The sequence below is a fragment of the Myxine glutinosa genome, chromosome 9, assembly GCF_964187855.1.
Source record: "Myxine glutinosa chromosome 9, kmMyxGlut1.1, whole genome shotgun sequence".
NCBI lineage: Eukaryota > Metazoa > Chordata > Myxini > Myxiniformes > Myxinidae > Myxine > Myxine glutinosa.
Window position 1 is genome coordinate 64,750,525 of NC_136269.1, and position 19,220 is coordinate 64,769,744.

General features: G+C 36.2%; 2 protein-coding genes across 2 annotated transcripts; one reads left to right on the plus strand and one right to left on the minus strand.

Annotated features, from left to right (window-relative positions):
- Positions 1-10: 10 nt before the first annotated feature.
- Positions 11-2,055, plus strand: LOC144893718 (uncharacterized). The gene is made up of 4 exons (XM_078785095.1): positions 11-646; positions 737-889; positions 1,403-1,532; positions 1,753-2,055. Exons 1-4 carry the CDS (start codon positions 591-593, stop codon positions 2,053-2,055), a joined length of 642 nt encoding a protein of 213 aa, XP_078641221.1. The 5' UTR covers positions 11-590.
- A 12,569-nt stretch (positions 2,056-14,624) lies between these two features.
- LOC144893719 (uncharacterized) lies at positions 14,625-16,914 on the minus strand. The gene is made up of 4 exons (XM_078785096.1): positions 16,032-16,914; positions 15,789-15,941; positions 15,148-15,277; positions 14,625-14,927 (listed from the first exon to the last, which is right to left on the minus strand). The coding sequence occupies exons 1-4, from the start codon at positions 16,085-16,087 to the stop codon at positions 14,625-14,627; spliced, it is 642 nt and encodes a 213-aa protein (XP_078641222.1). The 5' UTR covers positions 16,088-16,914.
- Positions 16,915-19,220: the final 2,306 nt, after the last annotated feature.

Below are 19,220 nucleotides of genomic sequence, written 5' to 3' on the forward strand. Positions count from 1 at the left end.
ATTTCTCTCACCCTGTTCTTTACGAACCTTCTAACCTTTTGACATGTTATCCTTATTCATTAGACCACTTAAACACCTGTGATCCTTCTGACCTCATGGACCTTTTAACCTTTTACTCTTAATATCATCTGGTGAATATAACCCACTCAAACAACGACCCTACAAATATTTGTTTATGCGTGGGAAATAATTTAATTCTCCTACAACTCTCCTCACCGTCTCATCCAACTCACCGGTATTTAAATTAATTCTCTTATTTGTTTTGTGAACTTTTTTACCAGTTGCCTTTTCAATTATACTTATTTGATATTTTTTACATTCATTTTGTTTTCCATTTATATACCACTCGAACCTTTTCTAATTAATAGCTCACTGTTAGGCTCATGCTCACTCGAACCACATACCTTGAGAAATGACGTTGTTTCACTTGGATAACTTCCAAGGAATTCTCTTTGTCTTGTTTCCTGTTTTTCACAAACACACGCCCTCAGTTTCCAAAAGCTGACAAGCACTTCAGTTCCCCGAAATACATTTTGTTCATTATAAAAAGAGAGGTCTCCGAATGGGACATTTAAACATTGTGAACGAAGATGAGCTTGTCTTATTCCAGTCTTTCCTCTGATGAAGAATACTCGCCAGGACATTGGTAAGTTCATTTGGTATTAAACACTGTTAATGAGAGCTTTGTATGTGATTAATTATACAACTAATAATTTATTTTTCCTATTCATTGCAGCAATTCAAATATTGTAAATATCCTGGCAGAATTTCAAGTTGTTTCTCAAGAGTTCCACAACGAACTGAATACGGGTTTGAATAACCTACCTCCGAGATGGTGGGCTCAGAATGAATTCAATGTTTCACCGTTCTTAGAAAATTCACGTGAAAGGTATGATAGAAAATAAAAAACGAGAGGTGTGTGCATGTGTGTGTGCATGTGTGTGTGTGTATGTGTATGTGTGTGCATGTGTGTCTGTGATTAAAATAGAGAGATCGAATTGTGAGGAACAGAAATGAAAAAATGAGATTGTGTGTGTGTGTGTGTGTGTGTGTATGTGTATGTGTGTGCATGTGTGTCTGTGATTAAAATAGAGAGATCGAATTGTGAGGAACAGAAATGAAAAAATGAGATTGTGTGTGTGTGTGTGTGTGTGTGTATGTGTATGTGTGTGCATGTGTGTCTGTGATTAAAATAGAGAGATCGAATTGTGAGGAACAGAAATGAAAAAATGAGATTGTGTGTGTGTGTGTGTGTGTGTATGTGTGTGTGTGTGTATGTGTGTGTGTATGTGTGTGTGTATGTATCTGTGAATGTGTGTGTGTGTGTGTGTGTGCGTGTGTGTGATGTTTTGTCAGGCTTACTTCAGCATATAATAGTAATTTCTCCTTATTTTGTTTGCAGTATTAACCTCGAAGACCAAAATTTTGAGTGGGATGATTTTGATTCCCCAAGGAGTGGTTATTTCCTACCAACCTGTGAACCTCTACATTTTCAACTCAACGATCTTGACGCTAAGCTGGATTTTTTCGAGGTAAGCATGTGTGTACGTGTGTGTGGTTCACCGTTTATAATAGGTACACCATATCCCTGCGCATCGTAAGAGGTGATTCAGGGTTGGTGTCAGGAAGGGCATCCGACCCTATATTAATAATAATAATAATAATACATTTATTTTGTATAGCGCTTTTCAAGACGCTTTGACATGGAACATAAATATGAAATAAATATCTCTCCCCTCTTGTCTTTAATAGAAAGAGATTCAAAACCTGAAGACATCTGCTGAACCAACCTTTGACTTGTGCTGGGAAGAAATTGATGACTTATGCTGGGGAGAAGTTGAATGTATACCTCAAGAAAAATGTTTTAATAATATAAAGATTTTAATGTTTTCAATATTTATATATATTTGTTTTGTTTACAATTATTTAATTATTAATTACAAAAAGAGAATAAAGGAGGGAACGGGGAGGTGCACCCCTGCCAAAGACCCTTCACCCCCCTCATCCCACCCCTCCCCTCCCCTTGTGTGTGTGGGGAAGGTGGGGGTGGGATGAGGGGGGTGAAGGGTCAAGGGTGGGGGTGCACGGAGGGTGGGGGATGATGGGTGTGGTCTGTGTGGGCGGGGTCTGTGTGGGCGGGGTCTGTGTGGGCGGGGTCTGTGTGGGCGTGGTCTGTGTGGGTGTGGCTTATGATTTTAATTTATTTAAATTTTTTTTTATTACCACTAATTAAATTAGCTAATCTGGGTGGGGTGAATAGAAATGTTGTTTAATGAATTATTAGCTTTGTTTTTTGTAATTCTTGCGAGTAAAATGAACCCAAGATTTCTTCTCGATTTATATCATTTAATTTGTAGGTCCAAGGGACTGTATCCATTACATCAACGATTATAAATAATTCATTAGTCCATTTTTGTGTATAACCTTTCTCAAAATGGCTTTTCCATTTGTATATCCTTACAATATCACCAACTTTGAACTTGGGCTTTCTCAAATTAATCTCCTTTTCATATTCTAATTTTGTAAATGTTTCTGATGGTTTTGATTTTGTTGATGAATGAACTGTATTGTTGTAATCATCTACAATATCCTGAATTAAATACACCCATTTTTGAGAACCGAGTTGTGTGAATTTTTTATATAATTTCTCTTTCAAAGTACGATTAAAACGCTCAATAACAACTGCCTTTCCTTCATTAAAGGTGCTGTATAATTTAATACCCTTCCCCTTAAGAAATTTCATGAATATTTTGTTATAGAACTCTGTTCCCTCATCAGTCCATAACTTCTTTGGTTTCCTTTTATCCCGATCAAATATTAGCTTAAAGGCTAACATTAAAGTATCACCCCTTTTATTTTTTAAAGGGACAACCCAGGCAAATCTACTCCTCAAATCAATAACGGTTAAAGCATACCTGTATCCCCTGTCATTATTCAATTCAATTAAATCAGCGGACCATATGTGGTCGGTGTATTTAGAATAAACCTTCCTTCTTTTAAACTTTGTGATTATAGGTTTGTGTAATTCTTCAGCCAAAAGCTCCTCAGTCTTGATGACATCATTAGAGCCTAATAGTTTTTTGAGGAATAACCAAGACCAAGTTTCAATTTAGCATTTATCAAATTTCTCACAATAAACCTATCAACTTTCTCTCTCAACGTTGGATTTTGTATCAAAGACAAATTATACAACATTTCGCTGTCGGCTTTATGTTTTTCAGTCAACGTAGTGGTTTTCCCATAAGCAATATCATGCTTCATACACACTTCGTCAACCCTATTTGTAGGTTTAGACCAAGGTTTAGGATTGTCAGCCTCATCTAATCTTTTATCCAAGTTTGTTCCTGGACCACAGAAAGAATACCCTGGAAGGTGTAATTCCCCTGGAATTCCAGTTGTTGTAAATTTACTTCCTGACAGAAACTTTTGTATGTCTCCTCCTCTTTTAGGAGAGATGAATTGGCACTTTTTAGAGCCACATACTTGACATATTCCTTTTTGATAAACTCTATTATTTTTAGCTTTAACATAAGAGATATTTTTAGATTTAGTTTTCTTTTTACATTTGAGACAATAACTCATATTTATTTATCAGAAAAATTCCGACAGAGTATCAAAACCTTTTTGGTTTTCAACATATACATTTCAATCTTTATTTTTAAAACATAAAGAATCCTAAGGAATGCCTTCACTCTCTCCTCCATTTATTTACAAATAAAACTAACTAAAGTCAATAACACCAACATCATCAACCACATAATCTTTTCCTTCTTCTTCTTCTTCACCACTTTCTCGTTTAAAATCTCCCTGAAATTGAAGACATTGACGTTGTTAATCTTGAAAATAATATTTCCATTAGACTTTTCATTTCTTTATTTTCCTCCTCAGTGCGTTGAGTTTGATTTATTTGGTGTAATACCTTCAATCTTTTATTAATCTCACTGATTTCCATCTTTTTATATTTTTCCTCCCTCTCTCTTTGCTCCCTCTCCTCCTTCTCTCTTTTCTCCCTTTCCTCCCTCTCCTCCTTCTCTCTTTTCTCCCTTTCCTCCCTCTCCTTTTTTTCCCTTTCCTCCTTCTCCTTTTTCTCCCTCTCTTCCTTCTCTCTTTTCTCCCTTTCCTCCCTCTCCTTTTTCTCCCTCTCCTCCTCCTTTTTCTCCTTCTCCTTTTTCTCCCTCTCCTCCTCCTTTTTCTCCCTCTCCTCCTTCTCCTCCCTCTCCCTTTCCTCCTTCTCCTTTTTCTCTCTTTCCTCCTTCTCTTCTTCAACTCCTTCCTCATCCCTTGCTACCCTTGAGTTTGAACCCCAAAGAATATTATACATATACTCATCTGGATTTTGAGATATTCTTGTATCTATAATTATTTTTCTCATAATAGGATACCAATAAGATTTGTTGACGATTTCTAAAAGAGTTTTATATTTCATAACTTTGAGAAGTTCATTTTTATTTAATATTTTAAACAAGTCTCTATTTGTGGGTTTAACAATATCAGTATAAGGCCAGTTTTTAATGACAAAATTCCCATGTATATGCTCCAAATCATAAGGTATGTAATACCGAGCACCCTTTTCTTGTAGGTATCCTTGAATACAAAAATTATAATTCTCTTGTAGTCTTCTTCCTGCCATTTATGTATCAGAAATATATGTGAGATTAATATTATGACAGGTAATACCACCCCATCTTCCCACTACCAAATCGGTTTGTATTCCTCGGCTTTCTATCCTTATCTCATTACCTTCCTTCTTTGTCATGCGAACCATCGCTATACTATCATATATTTTTCTTTTCTTAAAATCACGTATTTGTTGTTTACTAATTGTACTTCCACATAAATCCTTATCCTCACCAAGTGGATAATATTCTTCTTTACGAGACTGATTTAAATCATGTAGGTCTTCTATGTTTATTGAAAAAGACCAATTATACCCTAAATCAGGCATATCATACCCCCATTTATTAATTCGCATATTAACTAAATGTCCTTCTTTATAAAATTCAATTGTAAGCAGGTAGTTAAATTCAATGAGGAAAGGTGTATGGTCAGTATAACCAGGTGTTGTGGTTGTAAATTTTACTTCTTTCACAAAACGTGCTGTTTTCTTTAAAAATATATATTGTGATAAATCACTTAATCTAATTAAGTCATTCGCATCTGTAGGGTTTGGATAATTGATTAATTTATAAGTATTCTTCATATTAATATTTTTACTTACACTATATTTTTGTCGTTCAGCCTGTGCCTTTGTATAATAATTTGATAAATCAATATCCTGAGAGGATTTTCCAAAGATAGAACCATCTTTTCCAACATAAGTCATTTATATTAGATTAAAAATGATATCATAAAAATTTTCATTATTGTTGAGTTGAAATAATACATATAAACATAATTGACCACAACATTTAGAATTAATTTCTTGAACTTGAAATGTTTGATAAACACCATTCTGTAAGAATTGTATTACTTCAACAGGTGGTGGCATACCATAACTATCAAAATAATATTTATCCTGACTATTATGAATACAAACCCAATGAGAACCATTCTGTGTGTCTAAATTCATAATAATATTCTTTGTATTCTTATTTATATGTATTAATTCATCTCTCATACAAATAACCACATTATCAATTTTTAGTGTTTTACAATACTTAGCTAGTTCTATATTTGACGTTGTATTCTTTCCAAATTGTTTAAACCATTTATCCATTTATTTATGAGAAAGATACAATCCATTACCCCGTTTAGTTAGTTTAACACCCGCTTGAGCGATAGAGGAAAGCATATCTCCAACCAACAATCTAGCTTTATCAGGTAGACTTTCAAGTTTTTGAGCAAAATCTACAATTACACCACTTCCACTAATTTGTTTCTCCAACTCCTTGTTATGTCTTTCCAATTCTTTTTGAGCTTTTAGTTGTGCCTTCCTTTCGTTAGCAGTTTTTACCGCTGCTGAAATACCACCAGTCAATGCTCCCGCCGCACTTAAACCAGCAAATAAAGGAATTAGAAACGGGAGAAATCCTCCTCTTGACTCGTCTATTGAATATTTCTTTAACATAGGTTTCGTCATTTTAATTTTAAGTGATCCAACATCATTTAGTGTTTTTACTTGTGTGTGTGTGAGTAAAACATCAATTCTTACAGCTCCTTTTCTTTGAATTGTATTAACATTAATAATACAAGGCTTTTGATTTTGAATACAAGATGTTAATTTATTAAGATTGATTTGATTAACATATACCCCAACCATTTATTTATGAGAAAAAACCTATGTGATATTAATCATAACACCATTATCTGTATTAATCTGTAATTCTGTTTCCTCCAAAAGCAAACAATATGCATTAACCTCTTCACTCTCCCCTCTTTCAATGTATAGAGAAGTATCCACTCGATTAGACTTTATAGTTTCCTTTTGAGAACTCAGGTCAATTGCGTAGATTGTATAAAGTTTTTGAAACGCAACCATATCCAAAATAGGATCATTATTACCATTACTTTCACACACCTTTTGGTAGGACTTGTAGGCTTCCGCATAATCATTTTTTTCCCAATCAATTTCCAATCTATCTCGTGGATAAAATGTGCCATCAAGAGAAACCCGAAGTTGTTTCACCTTAGCATTATCACTCAGCGCATTATTCTTATTAGTACCGTCCTCTCCATCTGGTTTTTTAAAAATGAGCCAGAGGTATCGTGGCTTTCCTTGAAGAACACCCAAATTCCAAGTGTAGGTAGTGTGTTCCAGTTTAACGTGTTGACATCTTCTTTTAAGGTATGATACATTTAGCGGTTTCTTTGAGTTAAGTCTTCTATTTAACATCTCTTCCGTTTTAAGATTAGGAGTATATTCACTGATATACCAACACAAATCATTAATAACAAATTTATTGTTGTCTCCAAAAGCATTTTCATCCCCAAAAAGCAACCTATTTACATTATCATTCCTTTGTAGTTGAAATCTAATTTTAAGACCATACAAAACTTTATCATAATCGCAAAATCCAAATATACCTTTAAGAGGTACTGCTACGGTAAAACTATTCACTGCTTTTGTTTCATCATTATACATTGACTTCCTTTGACTATAACCAGGGTCTGCGTTTGTACCCGTTGACATATCAGGAATAAAACCTTCAACAGCTCCCTTACCCATTCTATCACTAAACGAATATAGTGTAAATTTCATCATTTCAGATGTAGCAGAGACATAATCAACCGCTTCAACCTCTTGTGTTCCAATATACAGGCGGACACTGTCAAACATTTTCCAGAAGAAATCATTTACGAGTGTAGCATTAGTATTATTCGCAGCCTTAGTGAATTTAAATTTACACAGCAAGAAACTATCAGCTATATTCAAGTAAGTTTGTTGATTATTTATTTCAAAACTTTTTGTTCCGTTTGAATTCCAGTCTGTTCCTGTAATAGCATTTACCTTAAAATAGTCTTCCTTTTTAGTGGAGTTTGAAATGATAATCGTATCATCCAAATCATAGATACTATCAATCGCTTCCATACTTGTATTTATATAGCATTAAAATTGTTGAAACCCTGACCCAAGTATTTTAATGATTTTTTGTCGTTCTTGTGAAGATAGTTGAGTTTTACCTTTTTTTATTTCTTTGATTGCTTGTAATTTATGAGACTCCTTTTGAGCATCTTTTATACTCTTTATAGCACCCGCAACGGAGCCCACGGCAGAAGCAGTTGAACCAATTAGGTCTTTATGTTTAAGGACGGTTGAACCAATACCCATTAGAGTATCAATTATCCCATCTCCTTTATTTCGAAATTGATGACCTACACCTCGTTGTCTCTTAGGTTTATAGTATCCTCTACCCACATACCTTGTATAGTCTGGTGAAAGGAACATGCCCTCCCCTGTAATTATTTTATATTTTCCCAACTCGTGTTTTCTCACAATAACCATTATTTATTTATTGAAAAACTTCACGTAGGTGAATTCTGATGGATATAATTTCATCATTAAAGGATATCATACGATTATCTTGGTCGGTTATCCTAAAATTTACTCTGTATATGGTTTTTCCTGACACAGGTAAATAGACAAGATTTTTTGGTTCCATATTAAATTTATAACCAATCGGGGTTGAGTATGCACTGAATGAAAATATTGTATTTGTTCTTATTCCATCGTTATAAGCACCATCAATCAAATCACAATGAATTAATACTGAATTTATACCGGAGGATATTTGGATAACATTATCACTGTAAAACGTCCCGTTATTTTCAATCTTTTTTGAAGAGAAACCCAATAGCTCTCTAAACGAATTTTCAATCGTGAAATCAACTATTAAACTTAAAAATAATTATAAAGTTGATTTCACGATTGAAAATTCGTTTAGAGAGCTATTGGGTTTCTCTTCAAAAAAGATTGAAAATAACGGGACGTTTTACAGTGATAATGTTATCCAAATATCCTCCGGTATAAATTCAGTATTAATTCATTGTGATTTGATTGATGGTGCTTATAACGATGGAATAAGAACAAATACAATATTTTCATTCAGTGCATACTCAACCCCGATTGGTTATAAATTTAATATGGAACCAAAAAATCTTGTCTATTTACCTGTGTCAGGAAAAACCATATACAGAGTAAATTTTAGGATAACCGACCAAGATAATCGTATGATATCCTTTAATGATGAAATTATATCCATCAGAATTCACCTACGTGAAGTTTTTCAATAAATAAATAATGGTTATTGTGAGAAAACACGAGTTGGGAAAATATAAAATAATTACAGGGGAGGGCATGTTCCTTTCACCAGACTATACAAGGTATGTGGGTAGAGGATACTATAAACCTAAGAGACAACGAGGTGTAGGTCATCAATTTCGAAATAAAGGAGATGGGATAATTGATACTCTAATGGGTATTGGTTCAACCGTCCTTAAACATAAAGACCTAATTGGTTCAACTGCTTCTGCCGTGGGCTCCGTTGCGGGTGCTATAAAGAGTATAAAAGATGCTCAAAAGGAGTCTCATAAATTACAAGCAATCAAAGAAATAAAAAAAGGTAAAACTCAACTATCTTCACAAGAACGACAAAAAATCATTAAAATACTTGGGTCAGGGTTTCAACAATTTTAATGCTATATAAATACAAGTATGGAAGCGATTGATAGTATCTATGATTTGGATGATACGATTATCATTTCAAACTCCACTAAAAAGGAAGACTATTTTAAGGTAAATGCTATTACAGGAACAGACTGGAATTCAAACGGAACAAAAAGTTTTGAAATAAATAATCAACAAACTTACTTGAATATAGCTGATAGTTTCTTGCTGTGTAAATTTAAATTCACTAAGGCTGCGAATAATACTAATGCTACACTCGTAAATGATTTCTTCTGGAAAATGTTTGACAGTGTCCGCCTGTATATTGGAACACAAGAGGTTGAAGCGGTTGATTATGTCTCTGCTACATCTGAAATGATGAAATTTACACTATATTCGTTTAGTGATAGAATGGGTAAGGGAGCTGTTGAAGGTTTTATTCCTGATATGTCAACGGGTACAAACGCAGACCCTGGTTATAGTCAAAGGAAGTCAATGTATAATGATGAAACAAAAGCAGTGAATAGTTTTACCGTAGCAGTACCTCTTAAAGGTATATTTGGATTTTGCGATTATGATAAAGTTTTGTATGGTCTTAAAATTAGATTTCAACTACAAAGGAATGATAATGTAAATAGGTTGCTTTTTGGGGATGAAAATGCTTTTGGAGACAACAATAAATTTGTTATTAATGATTTGTGTTGGTATATCAGTGAATATACTCCTAATCTTAAAACGGAAGAGATGTTAAATAGAAGACTTAACTCAAAGAAACCGCTAAATGTATCATACCTTAAAAGAAGATGTCAACACGTTAAACTGGAACACACTACCTACACTTGGAATTTGGGTGTTCTTCAAGGAAAGCCACGATACCTCTGGCTCATTTTTAAAAAACCAGATGGAGAGGACGGTACTAATAAGAATAATGCGCTGAGTGATAATGCTAAGGTGAAACAACTTCGGGTTTCTCTTGATGGCACATTTTATCCACGAGATAGATTGGAAATTGATTGGGAAAAAAATGATTATGCGGAAGCCTACAAGTCCTACCAAAAGGTGTGTGAAAGTAATGGTAATAATGATCCTATTTTGGATATGGTTGCGTTTCAAAAACTTTATACAATCTACGCAATTGACCTGAGTTCTCAAAAGGAAACTATAAAGTCTAATCGAGTGGATACTTCTCTATACATTGAAAGAGGGGAGAGTGAAGAGGTTAATGCATATTGTTTGCTTTTGGAGGAAACAGAATTACAGATTAATACAGATAATGGTGTTATGATTAATATCACATAGGTTTTTTCTCATAAATAAATGGTTGGGGTATATGTTAATCAAATCAATCTTAATAAATTAACATCTTGTATTCAAAATCAAAAGCCTTGTATTATTAATGTTAATACAATTCAAAGAAAAGGAGCTGTAAGAATTGATGTTTTACTCACACACACACAAGTAAAAACACTAAATGATGTTGGATCACTTAAAATTAAAATGACGAAACCTATGTTAAAGAAATATTCAATAGACGAGTCAAGAGGAGGATTTCTCCCGTTTCTAATTCCTTTATTTGCTGGTTTAAGTGCGGCGGGAGCATTGACTGGTGGTATTTCAGCAGCGGTAAAAACTGCTAACGAAAGGAAGGCACAACTAAAAGCTCAAAAAGAATTGGAAAGACATAACAAGGAGTTGGAGAAACAAATTAGTGGAAGTGGTGTAATTGTAGATTTTGCTCAAAAACTTGAAAGTCTACCTGATAAAGCTAGATTGTTGGTTGGAGATATGCTTTCCTCTATCGCTCAAGCGGGTGTTAAACTAACTAAACGGGGTAATGGATTGTATCTTTCTCATAAATAAATGGATAAATGGTTTAAACAATTTGGAAAGAATACAACGTCAAATATAGAACTAGCTAAGTATTGTAAAACACTAAAAATTGATAATGTGGTTATTTGTATGAGAGATGAATTAATACATATAAATAAGAATACAAAGAATATTATTATGAATTTAGACACACAGAATGGTTCTCATTGGGTTTGTATTCATAATAGTCAGGATAAATATTATTTTGATAGTTATGGTATGCCACCACCTGTTGAAGTAATACAATTCTTACAGAATGGTGTTTATCAAACATTTCAAGTTCAAGAAATTAATTCTAAATGTTGTGGTCAATTATGTTTATATGTATTATTTCAACTCAACAATAATGAAAATTTTTATGATATCATTTTTAATCTAATATAAATGACTTATGTTGGAAAAGATGGTTCTATCTTTGGAAAATCCTCTCAGGATATTGATTTATCAAATTATTATACAAAGGCACAGGCTGAACGACAAAAATATAGTGTAAGTAAAAATATTAATATGAAGAATACTTATAAATTAATCAATTATCCAAACCCTACAGATGCGAATGACTTAATTAGATTAAGTGATTTATCACAATATATATTTTTAAAGAAAACAGCACGTTTTGTGAAAGAAGTAAAATTTACAACCACAACACCTGGTTATACTGACCATACACCTTTCCTCATTGAATTTAACTACCTGCTTACAATTGAATTTTATAAAGAAGGACATTTAGTTAATATGCGAATTAATAAATGGGGGTATGATATGCCTGATTTAGGGTATAATTGGTCTTTTTCAATAAACATAGAAGACCTACATGATTTAAATCAGTCTCGTAAAGAAGAATATTATCCACTTGGTGAGGATAAGGATTTATGTGGAAGTACAATTAGTAAACAACAAATACGTGATTTTAAGAAAAGAAAAATATATGATAGTATAGCGATGGTTCGCATGACAAAGAAGGAAGGTAATGAGATAAGGATAGAAAGCCGAGGAATACAAACCGATTTGGTAGTGGGAAGATGGGGTGGTATTACCTGTCATAATATTAATCTCACATATATTTCTGATACATAAATGGCAGGAAGAAGACTACAAGAGAATTATAATTTTTGTATTCAAGGATACCTACAAGAAAAGGGTGCTCGGTATTACATACCTTATGATTTGGAGCATATACATGGGAATTTTGTCATTAAAAACTGGCCTTATACTGATATTGTTAAACCCACAAATAGAGACTTGTTTAAAATATTAAATAAAAATGAACTTCTCAAAGTTATGAAATATAAAACTCTTTTAGAAATCGTCAACAAATCTTATTGGTATCCTATTATGAGAAAAATAATTATAGATACAAGAATATCTCAAAATCCAGATGAGTATATGTATAATATTCTTTGGGGTTCAAACTCAAGGGTAGCAAGGGATGAGGAAGGAGTTGAAGAAGAGAAGGAGGAAAGAGAGAAAAAGGAGAAGGAGGAAAGGGAGAGGGAGGAGAAGGAGGAGAGGGAGAAAAAGGAGGAGGAGAGGGAGAAAAAGGAGAAGGAGAAAAAGGAGGAGGAGAGGGAGAAAAAGGAGAGGGAGGAAAGGGAGAAAAGAGAGAAGGAAGAGAGGGAGAAAAAGGAGAAGGAGGAAAGGGAAAAAAAGGAGCGGGAGGAAAGGGAGAAAAGAGAGAAGGAGGAGAGGGAGGAAAGGGAGAAAAGAGAGAAGGAGGAGAGGGAGCAAAGAGAGAGGGAGGAAAAATATAAAAAGATGGAAATCAGTGAGATTAATAAAAGATTGAAGGTATTACACCAAATAAATCAAACTCAACGCACTGAGGAGGAAAATAAAGAAATGAAAAGTCTAATGGAAATATTATTTTCAAGATTAACAACGTCAATGTCTTCAATTTCAGGGAGATTTTAAACGAGAAAGTGGTGAAGAAGAAGAAGAAGGAAAAGATTATGTGGTTGATGATGTTGGTGTTATTGACTTTAGTTAGTTTTATTTGTAAATAAATGGAGGAGAGAGTGAAGGCATTCCTTAGGATTCTTTATGTTTTAAAAATAAAGATTGAAATGTATATGTTGAAAACCAAAAAGGTTTTGATACTCTGTCGGAATTTTTCTGATAAATAAATATGAGTTATTGTCTCAAATGTAAAAAGAAAACTAAATCTAAAAATATCTCTTATGTTAAAGCTAAAAATAATAGAGTTTATCAAAAAGGAATATGTCAAGTATGTGGCTCTAAAAAGTGCCAATTCATCTCTCCTAAAAGAGGAGGAGACATACAAAAGTTTCTGTCAGGAAGTAAATTTACAACAACTGGAATTCCAGGGGAATTACACCTTCCAGGGTATTCTTTCTGTGGTCCAGGAACAAACTTGGATAAAAGATTAGATGAGGCTGACAATCCTAAACCTTGGTCTAAACCTACAAATAGGGTTGACGAAGTGTGTATGAAGCATGATATTGCTTATGGGAAAACCACTACGTTGACTGAAAAACATAAAGCCGACAGCGAAATGTTGTATAATTTGTCTTTGATACAAAATCCAACGTTGAGAGAGAAAGTTGATAGGTTTATTGTGAGAAATTTGATAAATGCTAAATTGAAACTTGGTCTTGGTTATTCCTCAAAAAACTATTAGGCTCTAATGATGTCATCAAGACTGAGGAGCTTTTGGCTGAAGAATTACACAAACCTATAATCACAAAGTTTAAAAGAAGGAAGGTTTATTCTAAATACACCGACCACATATGGTCCGCTGATTTAATTGAATTGAATAATGACAGGGGATACAGGTATGCTTTAACCGTTATTGATTTGAGGAGTAGATTTGCCTGGGTTGTCCCTTTAAAAAATAAAAGGGGTGATACTTTAATGTTAGCCTTTAAGCTAATATTTGATCGGGATAAAAGGAAACCAAAGAAGTTATGGACTGATGAGGGAACAGAGTTCTATAACAAAATATTCATGAAATTTCTTAAGGGGAAGGGTATTAAATTATACAGCACCTTTAATGAAGGAAAGGCAGTTGTTATTGAGCGTTTTAATCGTACTTTGAAAGAGAAATTATATAAAAAATTCACACAACTCGGTTCTCAAAAATGGGTGTATTTAATTCAGGATATTGTAGATGATTACAACAATACAGTTCATTCATCAACAAAATCAAAACCATCAGAAACATTTACAAAATTAGAATATGAAAAGGAGATTAATTTGAGAAAGCCCAAGTTCAAAGTTGGTGATATTGTAAGGATATACAAATGGAAAAGCCATTTTGAGAAAGGTTATACACAAAAATGGACTAATGAATTATTTATAATCGTTGATGTAATGGATACAGTCCCTTGGACCTACAAATTAAATGATATAAATCGAGAAGAAATCTTGGGTTCATTTTACTCGCAAGAATTACAAAAAACAAAGCTAATAATTCATTAAACAACATTTCTATTCACCCCACCCAGATTAGCTAATTTAATTAGTGGTAATAAAAAAAAATTTAAATAAATTAAAATCATAAGCCACACCCACACAGACCACGCCCACACAGACCCCGCCCACACAGACCCCGCCCACACAGACCCCGCCCACACAGACCACACCCATCATCCCCCACCCTCCGTGCACCCCCACCCTTGACCCTTCACCCCCCTCATCCCACCCCCACCTTCCCCACACACACAAGGGGAGGGGAGGGGTGGGATGAGGGGGGTGAAGGGTCTTTGGCAGGGGTGCACCTCCCCGTTCCCTCCTTTATTCTCTTTTTGTAATTAATAATTAAATAATTGTAAACAAAACAAATATATATAAATATTGAAAACATTAAAATCTTTATATTATTAAAACATTTTTCTTGAGGTATACATTCAACTTCTCCCCAGCATAAGTCATCAATTTCTTCCCAGCACAAGTCAAAGGTTGGTTCAGCAGATGTCTTCAGGTTTTGAATCTCTTTCTATTAAAGACAAGAGGGGAGAGATATTTATTTCATATTTATGTTCCATGTCAAAGCGTCTTGAAAAGCGCTATACAAAATAAATGTATTATTATTATTATTATTAATATAGGGTCGGATGCCCTTCCTGACACCAACCCTGAATCACCTCTTACGATGCGCAGGGATATGGTGTACCTATTATAAACGGTGAACCACACACACGTACACACATGCTTACCTCGAAAAAATCCAGCTTAGCGTCAAGATCGTTGAGTTGAAAATGTAGAGGTTCACAGGTTGGTAGGAAATAACCACTCCTTGGGGAATCAAAATCATCCCACTCAAAATTTTGGTCTTCGAGGTTAATACTGCAAACAAAATAAGGAGAAATTACTATTATATGCTGAAGTAAGCCTGACAAAACATCACACACACGCACACACACACACACACACATTCACAGATACATACACACACACATACACACACACATACACACACACACACATACACACACACACACACACACACAATCTCATTTTTTCATTTCTGTTCCTCACAATTCGATCTCTCTATTTTAATCACAGACACACATGCACACACATACACATACACACACACACACACACACACACAATCTCATTTTTTCATTTCTGTTCCTCACAATTCGATCTCTCTATTTTAATCACAGACACACATGCACACACATACACATACACACACACACACACACACACACAATCTCATTTTTTCATTTCTGTTCCTCACAATTCGATCTCTCTATTTTAATCACAGACACACATGCACACACATACACATACACACACACACATGCACACACACATGCACACACCTCTCGTTTTTTATTTTCTATCATACCTTTCACGTGAATTTTCTAAGAACGGTGAAACATTGAATTCATTCTGAGCCCACCATCTCGGAGGTAGGTTATTCAAACCCGTATTCAGTTCGTTGTGGAACTCTTGAGAAACAACTTGAAATTCTGCCAGGATATTTACAATATTTGAATTGCTGCAATGAATAGGAAAAATAAATTATTAGTTGTATAATTAATCACATACAAAGCTCTCATTAACAGTGTTTAATACCAAATGAACTTACCAATGTCCTGGCGAGTATTCTTCATCAGAGGAAAGACTGGAATAAGACAAGCTCATCTTCGTTCACAATGTTTAAATGTCCCATTCGGAGACCTCTCTTTTTATAATGAACAAAATGTATTTCGGGGAACTGAAGTGCTTGTCAGCTTTTGGAAACTGAGGGCGTGTGTTTGTGAAAAACAGGAAACAAGACAAAGAGAATTCCTTGGAAGTTATCCAAGTGAAACAACGTCATTTCTCAAGGTATGTGGTTCGAGTGAGCATGAGCCTAACAGTGAGCTATTAATTAGAAAAGGTTCGAGTGGTATATAAATGGAAAACAAAATGAATGTAAAAAATATCAAATAAGTATAATTGAAAAGGCAACTGGTAAAAAAGTTCACAAAACAAATAAGAGAATTAATTTAAATACCGGTGAGTTGGATGAGACGGTGAGGAGAGTTGTAGGAGAATTAAATTATTTCCCACGCATAAACAAATATTTGTAGGGTCGTTGTTTGAGTGGGTTATATTCACCAGATGATATTAAGAGTAAAAGGTTAAAAGGTCCATGAGGTCAGAAGGATCACAGGTGTTTAAGTGGTCTAATGAATAAGGATAACATGTCAAAAGGTTAGAAGGTTCGTAAAGAACAGGGTGAGAGAAATATAGGTGTTTAGGGGCAATGAGGGAGGGAAAGAATTAATATGGAAGTGAATGGGTCAATGTTTGAGTGGGTCAAAGATTAATCTGCCAGATGATATGTAGAAGAAGGATGATAGGTCTATAAGAGAAAACAAATATTTGTAGTGTTTGAGTGGTCTAATGAACAACATTAAGGATAGGTACTACAGACAAAAGGTTCATAAAGATGAGGGTGGGAGAAATAGAGGTGTTTATGATTTTTGAAAAAGACAAGGGGGTAAATGACATTAGATAGGGATTTCCCATGTTAAACGGAGGTGTCCCAGAAGCAACATTATTACACTACTGTCAGTGTTTGCGTAGAGTGGAGGGGTTGCGTTGAGTTGTCGGTGGTGAGGAAGAGTTGGACTAAGCAAGAGAGAAAGAGTCCTGGAGTTAGTGAGAGAGGGAGAGAGAGAACCCGTCACGCCAGACCCCCCACCAGCAGCGTTGGCGTGGCTCCACCAAGCAGCTCCAACCTGCTACCCCGCGCACACGACAGGATCGGCAGCATCGGCGGCCGTCGAGGGCCAGCCCGACGTCCCGAGCGGGATCAAACTCCAGCCAGCTCCGTGCCTTCCTCCAGCCACCCACCTCCTGTCATTCCTGCCTGCAATTTCCATCCATTTGCGTACGTGAGTTTGTTTTGTTCGTGCTGTCCTGGGTAGTAACAATAAGTCTGTATAAGCTAAAGATTTCACTGTGTCACCTGCGTCTCATGTCCCTATAAATAAACGTAACTGCTTTCTTCTTGCTTATATGTGTGTAACTGTAAATAATAAATCCAGTTACTCTTCTGTACGTCTTCTTCCTCTTTGCATTCGGTCGCTTTAGAGTTTTCCCAATTGAATAGCAGTGGCGCGATCCGGCCAAAGTTTGGGGTAAATCGGGTTTTAGAAACGGGGAATAACTGTTCGGTCGCGGAGCCTCCGCTCGGCAAATATAACATCTTTAACCGCGTCCGTAACAATTGGTGTCAGGAATGTCGGATTCGGACCTGGGACTAAACTTATTAGGCCCAAATTTTGGAACACCAATTGTACTATTACAGTAACAATTGGTGTCGGGGAGTGAGATACGAGGCCCGAAGCGCGCTTAACGCGCTCAAAATTACGAGCTGCTGAAAATTTGTGTTTTAAAGGAAAACCCGAATTTTGAAATCGCGCCATGGCTGGTTAAGGCGACGGGATGCCGGTGGGAGAGATAGACGGGGTGGAATCGACCCAGGACCTCGGGGAAATGTATATGGAGGATGTGGTTGAGGGGGTATCAGGCGCACAAAATGGCGTCCTCGCGCACGTGGTTGTAGCGGCACCAAATTTTGCCGCGCCCGTGACCGAAGCAGCACCAAATTGCGCTGCGCACGTGGTCGCGGCAGCCGAGCCCGAGATGCCAGAGTACATGCGAGTCTTTATGATTCAAATGATGGCAAAAATGGATGCTCAGGGTGAGCGAATGAGGGACGAAGCGAGGGCTGATAGTGAGCGATTGGGGGGCGAAATGGGGGGCGAAATGGGGGGAGAAATGGGGGAACGGCTAGAAGCTAAATTAGAGGGATTAGACAATGAGTTAAAGGGGGTGAAAAATGGGTTGAGGGGGTTAGAGGATAGGATGGAAGACAAATTGCGGGAGATAGGGGAGCAATCCGCCCGAGAAATTAAACAAATGGGAGAGCAGATAGAGGAGGTAAAAATCGGGGTATAAACCAAACTGGATGCTCAGAGGGATGAATTGGGACAGATGAGGGCGGCATCTACAAAAGAGAGGGAGGAGATGAAAGAGGAGATACGATGAGGTGTGAGTGAGGAGGTCTCGGGGGTGCGCGAGGAGGTAAAGCGAGGCGAAAAGCGTATAGAGAAAGAGGTGAGGAATAATACGGCTAGGTTACAGGGGGGCATAGAGGACCTGACGGAGGAGGTGGAACAGCTGACGGAGGGACAGACGGAGTTAGTGGAGCAGGTTCAAAGGAACACTGCGGTACTAGGAGGGTTAAAAGCAACACAAAGAGACATCAAGGACGACTTAATAGCGACACAGAGGCAATGTCAGATGGTACGTGAGGGACTGACAATGAGGATGGACGAGGTGACAGAGGTAATGGAGACGAAGGACCGGCAGGTGAGGACGCATATAGAGACGGTCAAGATAGCCTTAGAGGACGAACTTGAGGAGACGTACCGGGAAATAAAAGAGGTAAAGCAAAAATTAGAGGAGGTGGAAGAAGAGGTGACTGAAATTAAGAAGGGACGGACAGAAACTAAGAGAGAAATCCAGGAGGAGGTGATGGAATATGTACAAGGTCGGTGCTCAACTCATAATGGTGTGCTCACTAACCAAATAAAGAGTTTGCAGGTGGCTAAGGAGGTGCGGAGACGAGGTGCCAAGGTGAGTGGCGATATAATCGGAAATGTACATGATGTGAGGGGAGCTTCAGTCGGCTTGGGGGTTGTTGTGGATCCGGGTGTTCGTGAGAGGCCGTTGGTGAAGTGTGCGACAGGTCTGGTGTGCGAAAAAAGAGGTGTGCGAG